At 38.4% G+C, this 6,996-nt stretch overlaps 1 protein-coding gene across 1 annotated transcript in view; it reads right to left on the bottom strand.

The window, feature by feature from the left end:
• lrpprc (leucine-rich pentatricopeptide repeat containing) overlaps positions 1-6,996 on the bottom strand; it is a gene marked incomplete in the record, with an annotated part of 81,482 nt that overhangs the window by 57,519 nt on the left and 16,967 nt on the right. The window contains 6 exon segments of the mRNA XM_014030974.1: positions 174-280; positions 1,030-1,084; positions 1,732-1,759; positions 3,439-3,508; positions 4,399-4,489; positions 4,583-4,701. Coding sequence (XP_013886428.1) covers positions 174-280; positions 1,030-1,084; positions 1,732-1,759; positions 3,439-3,508; positions 4,399-4,489; positions 4,583-4,701 — 470 coding nt within the window.

Below are 6,996 nucleotides of genomic sequence, written 5' to 3'. Positions count from 1 at the left end.
GGACGGGACAGCAGAACTTGATGCATCAAAAGCTGATAAATAAGGCAAAACAAATATTGTAATAAGTTAGCTTGAGCTATAATTGAAAAAACCTCAGTGTAGCAGCGTTTGAATATGTGAGGGTTTGTTTTAACCACCTTTAAGAGTGTGTGTATGATTATATATGGATATACCTTAGCTTTAAGCTGATTAAAGAAATCTCTCAGTTTAGTTTCCTGTTCCTGCAGCTGGTTTGCTGACATGTTGCTGATCAGACTGTAGAGTAGATAGGATGTAGATTCTGCACAAAAACGCACGCATACACACAAAAAAACACACACACACACGGTGAGCAGTCATCTTGGGAATAAATTTCATTTGCCACAGTGTCAGTCACAGCATCCATTTGTGCATTCATACTATTTTTCTGTAACCTCTACAGAGTGTGAGGTTGTGTCGTTTCTGCTGACAGAAGCTGCTTTCGGTCTGCAGTTTGAATGTGCGGCAGCTCACGCTGACAGCTTCCCCTTACTTCAGCGCTCACACACAAACGTGTTTGCAGATGTCGTCTAACTGGATGTGACATGGATAACAGTCTCCATCGCTCCCACCAGTACACACCAGCCACGGTACTGGAGACTCCCTGACACGGAGAGACATTAACTCCACACACACACTTGCTCTCTTCTCACACACACACAGTGCTGTGTCAGCAGCCAGGCTCTATTTCCTTTGCTGGACAGAACGAGCAGATCTTTCTTCAACATGCTGACAAACACACCTGTGATGAACCATAACATAAAGAGGCTTTATGACTTTTTGACAAGGTGGGTCAGGCAGGAGTTCATCGCTACCAAAACTCAGCATGAACACACACATTCTTTCATCAGCTACATTATACTTAAAAAGTTCTGCACTACTTGCAAGTTTCAACATTGTGAGCGAGCTGCCTCCGTCTCACCTTCACAAACACAAGTAATTCAGCTCCGTGCAAAACACGTTTTTAAAGACTCAGAGGAGAACAGTGACTGCTGATAAATGTTTTCTTACCAGCAGGGTTTGAGTTTTCACAGAAGCGCTCGTCTGTGAACATGAGCTCAAATATCTAAAAGATAAAACAAAAAAATACACCGACAAATTCAAAACACAAACAGAGAACCTCACAGCACAAAAAGTTATGGAGATTTCACATTAAGGATATTCTGACACACTGCTGTAAATATTCTGGTCTACATTACTGTTTTTAAAGTATTCACTGTTTTACTTTATTTCACATTTTTTGACCATGTCAAAATTTGTCAAACTTCATAAAAACAGTGTAATTCTATAACAAATGTGTTAATTTTATTAGTTATTTTTTATAGCTTGTCATTTGCACCACTACCTTATTGTCTATTTATTGTATATTTTTAGTTGTATAGAAATTGGATTTTAATGTGCATGATAACTTTTATGTTTATTTAATCAGTACATTTTCTTGAGTTAAATATCAGGTCTAAATGTGTATAAAAATTGCAGGTCAGACAAGTTTTTTCATGTTCAACAGGAGTTTAAATTGGGTGAATAAAGTTTATATTTAAACTTTTAACATACATGTAGCAGAGGTTCAATTTGTCTCAAACACACACAAACAAAATATATATTAAACATATTTATTGTCTTTGCACATATAGTTCGATTACTTTAAAAGTTAGACTTCCCTGTGTGGACTCTGCATGGATGTGCTACAGAACAAAGATGCTGATGCCTTACCTTTACCATGGTCTCCACATCTGAAGACCTGTAGGGGGCAGAAGAGGACAAAAAATGAGCACCAATACGAAAAACGACAACTAGACCCCAACTTGTTGGAGTTTGTGCAATTTGGTATTTAGCATTTAAATATTAAAATATAAAAATACATCTATTTTACTTTGCTTCAATGAGCTGATAACTAAAAACCTGCCACTGAAAATTAACCCTTTTTTATTTTTATCATTTTAAATAAAAGCAGCAAATAAAACGGTATGAACTGTGTAGTAATGTTTTAAATCTGAAAATCTATTCGTTATAAACACGTGTTCAAATTCTACTAACTTCTTACGTTTCCTCATATTTATCAGAAATACAGTTTTCTATACAAATCTTAACACTGACAGTATCATGCTGCCACAGATACTGAATTGACAGCAGAAGTCACTTTATGTCAAGAAATAATGACAAATTTCTCAGTCTGACACTTTCCATCCCACAGTACAACAGAAGAGAGACAGAAGTACAAAAGTCTGGCAAACCACAAAAGACAGTCACACACCAGCACATACACACAGAGGCTAAATGATGACAATGTGTGACATCTCCGGCGTTGTCAGCGAGATGCTGGAAAGCAGGCAAGAGAGAGAGAAAGAGACAGAGAGAGGGAGAGAGTGTGTGGGGGGAGGGGGGATGAAGAGAGAAGAAGAGGTCTTTAATGATTAAATTATCCCCTGACCTTGTCTTTGACAGGGGCAGGTCCTGCACGGCGACGACACGGCGCTCGCAAATACACACACAGACGCTCCCCAAGTGACAAGCCCAATTACGACCCTGTCAGGCAACCTAACCATCAGACGTGTGCGCGCGTGTGTGTGTGTGTGCACGTGCGCGCAATGAGAGCGAAGCCAACCGAGGAGAGGAAGTGGATTCAGTCACAAAAAGGGCCAATAAGTAATGATGACTTAGAATATCTATTCAGAAACAAGAAAAGGACACGCCAACACAGACACACGCATCATAAAAACATGCTGGAATGAATTTAAATCTTTTTAGCTAGACAAGTTTCATTGACTATGTGATCTACTTGTCAGGTTCTAAAGACCTACAATGAATTACAATCAAAAAGTAAACTTGAGCTCAGCCATGTGTATTTTGGCTCCGAGAAAAATAACTTCAGTCCCTGCAGGCAAGTCAGCCCTTTACTACTTGATTCACTTCCAGCGTTGCTCAGGGGCCAGAGTGTTTCTGTGCGGCTGTGTAGTGCTAAACTGTAAATATTCATAAACACCCCTTCAACAAATGCCTGTGAGTCAGACACTGGTCCTAAGGCTAACTCCGTGCGTGTCAGAGTGAGAGAATATGCAACCAGTACAGAAGTCCGGGATAGTGGTCGGCATCTGCTAATTTACATATCTCCCACGGTGCTTTGGGGCGAGAGCTGAGGGCTGACGGTTCTCCATATGCATGAGGCATCCGTGTATATCTCAGCGTATGTGTGATGTTGTGTTTCTCCCTGGAGCTGCACACGTGCACAGACGCTTGTGGATGGTGTGAGAGGCTGCACATGTCACATTTATAGCATATGCTGCAGTGACCTCAATAGAGCTATTGGCCACCCTAAAATGACAGTCTGGGGGGGCTTTGAGGCCAAATATGTAAAAATAAGGAATATAAAAGTGATGTAAAACATGGGATGACAAACAGAAAACAGGCTAATTGACTCACTCTTTGAAACCTTTGATAAGGCTGCCACGGAAAGCCATGATGTTCAGCGAGGGGTGAGAAGGATCAGACACTGAAATACAGAGAAGAATTACACAAACTATGTTGAATCCATGTGTACCACTTCGCAGATTTTCACCAATGTTCTGCATTCTGATGAATTACAACACCGAGTTTAGGCAGTTACACAACTGAATGGTTACAATTTATATCAGCACAAGCAAAAAAAATCATCACCAATAATTGTGGCATTTAGTCAATAACAACTAATATGATTAAACCCTGAGAGTCCCTGGACTCAGGAGAGTCCTACTCACATGACCAGTTTAAATCACTCTAGTGGGAAAGAAACACTCTCTGTAAGAACATGTTTCAAAAGTGCAGACTTCAAGTTATACACCAGTTTTTATTATTTTTTTAATTGCCCAAGGAAAACCAGAGTTATAATAAATATTTTCTGGCACTTAAAAAATGTTCTGTCATATTTGAAGCGAGGGGCATTAGATTAAAAAAATAATCAATTACAGTTGCTTATAAGATTATGTGAAACTTTCATAAAACATTAAACTTTTTTCATGTTAAGTAAAATAACTAATCAGGCAAAGCATAGAGAAGAAACAGTCATATGTTGCAATGAGCATTTGAGGATAAAAGATGAAAGACAGAAAACAGGAAAAGCTATCCATTATTTAGCATCCTTCTCTGCCTCATCCCTCTGCAAGATGAGGTGCTTCTCCTCTTTTTACAAATTCACACAGACTAATCTCTTAAAAAGGCCTGACGAGCACAGAGGAATGAGAGGGCAAATGTGTGTGTTTGTGTGTATTTAAGTGTCGACACCGGGCCAATTAGCCCACAGGCAAAGCAGCAATTTTTAAGATGATGGATGCTCAAGATGCAGCAGAGATTCTTCAGACAATGTTAAACTGCAGGAAAGTAGAGAGAAAGACTGTGTGCGCTTACATAGGGTGTACAATTTGGCCAGGTCGCTCATAGCCAAGGTGCGAACTTCTGACACCAAAAGGCTCTCGCTCTCCACTGATATACCAGCATTCTGGGGAAAAAAAAAAGAGTCACATTTGCAGCTAAAACTTATATATAAATATGTCTAAAAATACTGAAGAATAAACACAGAATAACTTATTACCTTAAGGGCTTGCTGAGCCGCCTCGATGTCGGAGAAGACAGGGAGGATGTAGGTGTATACAGTGTCCTGGTCTGGAGTCACACCTAACTTTTCCATTCCTTTGACCACCTCTATCACACCTACAACACACACAGTGATAAATCTATAAACACACCTAAATTATTCAATTTTGAGTTTAAAACAGCCATTGTTAGTGGAAAATTTGCTCGCATGGATTCCCAAAATCAGAACTTGCATCTAACAAAAAAAAAAAGATTATTTTTAAAGATAATCTTTAAAATAATCGGACAAAGTCTTTTTTGTATGTTTGAGTGAGTCGATTAGCTTGTGCAGCCATCTCTAAAAGTTCAATGAGTTGCAGATTAATATCCACTGCAGGGCTGAGCGACATGACTGAAAAATACCACAATATAAGCGTTTCATATCAGTTGATATCAGTAATTATTTATTAGTTTTTTGTTTTATCTATTTGAAGTAAGGACTCAGAAAAAAAAAAGGCTGATTAACACTGCCAAACAGGTGACCTTTCCTCTTTAAGCCACAATTTCTTCTCGAGCTGTTGCCTCAGTTTCTCCTTTCATTCCACATTGTTCTCCTTTATTTTTAAGTAGTTATGAGACATGGTGGCGAAACATCAAACTGCTACGTTACTCGACAGGTTGTTGTTAACAAAGAGTGAGGGAGTTGGTTGATGCCACCAAACTTGCTTAGCTGGGGTATGAGAGGTCGAACGGCTTAAGCCTTCACTCTGCCTACGTCCCCCAGAATGTCTTGCAGCTCTGGATTGAAGTTCAGTGTAATTTTCAATATTCTTTCAGAAACATTTTTTACTGATATTGATGAGCGAGCGAGCGAGCGAGCGAGCGAGTGAGTGAGTAAGCTTTATTTATATAGCACTTTTCACAGACACAAACATCAAAAAGTGCTTAACAGAGAGCAAAAATAACTAAAAACAATAAACAGATCACAAATATTAAAAAAACAATTAAGGCATAATAAAAAGCACATTAATTAAAAGCCTGTCTGAATAAAAATGTCTTAAGATGTTTCTTAAAAGAGTCAGTAGAATCTGAACAAATCAAATTCTGGAAGTGGTCATTCAACTAGATCTGTTACAAAAGGACAACTGATATTACCAACTTTTAAAAACTGTTACGGCCAGAGGTCTTTCTTCTATGTTTATACTAAAGCATGGAATGACATTCCTCAAAACATAAAGTCCATTTCAAAACTACAGCCCTTTAAGAAGAATCTTGTCTGCCATCTGCTGGCCACTTTCTGTTGTGCTCATATTTAGACATCTTAGCAAATGCTGCCTTCCTGAAATTTGGTATGCTTTTTTGTCTTTGTGTCTATGGTGTATAATGATGTGATTGTGATGCTGTAATTCTGAGTGTTTTATGTGCTGCAGAACAGGAACCTGTAGTAAAACAGCAATTATGCTGAGTCAGGCTTGATTTTTAATAATCTTTTCCTGTTAAATAAATAAATCAAACCAAATCAACAGCGAAGAAACAGAGGGAGACCGTTCCAGAGCCTCGGGGCCACCACTCGAAAAGCTCATTTGTCCATGATCGCAATATATATTACCGATAAATTTTTCAGCCCTAACTCACTGATTACTAAAAGTTTCAATGAAATCTACTCAGTGGTTCATCAGACATTTTAGAAATGACAAACACACAGAGATACAGAAAAAATTCTTATAACACTGTTGCATTCAGTGGCAGAAGATATTTAACTGTCTTGTAACTAATGTGAAGAATAAATACACTGTTCAAAAAAATAAAGGGAACACTTAAACAACGCACGCTAAGTCCAAGTAAATCAAACTTTTGTGAAGCACATTCAACTCTGTACAGAACAAAGTACTCAATGCGAATATTTCATTGATTAAGATCGGGAGTTAGCATGCATTGTTTAAGTGTTCCCTTTATTTTTTTGAGCAGTGTATATTTATAGGAAAAAAAAATTGTATAGGTCCTCTGGACGGGTTCTTCTTTAATATTTATATGTATGTTTATATTTGGATCCATGATCATGGCCAAGCATGAAAACAATCAGTTTTTACTGAGAAATAAATTTTAAAAAAACACTCAAGTTTCATTCAGTCAAACTGTTTTAGACAAAACGCCACTTCATCTCCCTTTAACTTCAGACTGGTGAAAAAAACATGCGCAGTGACACGCACTTGGCTAGAAGTAGGCTCTTGTACCCTGTTCTCCACTAGAACCCTGAAGTCCTGCTCTGGGGAAGGAGACCAAAAACAGCCGTGTGCATATGGAAGAGCCACGCAAGCTAACCATCAGCACTTTGCATACAGTGGTTTGCAAAAGTATTCATACCCCTTGAACTTTTCCATATTTTGTCACATTACAACCACAAACATAAATATATTTCACTGGAATTTAATG

Source organism: Austrofundulus limnaeus, unplaced genomic scaffold (assembly GCF_001266775.1).
Source record: "Austrofundulus limnaeus strain Quisiro unplaced genomic scaffold, Austrofundulus_limnaeus-1.0 Scaffold0, whole genome shotgun sequence".
Lineage (NCBI taxonomy): Eukaryota > Metazoa > Chordata > Actinopteri > Cyprinodontiformes > Rivulidae > Austrofundulus > Austrofundulus limnaeus.
Note: the sequence above shows the minus strand (reverse complement) of the source record. Positions and strands in the feature narration are given on the sequence as shown.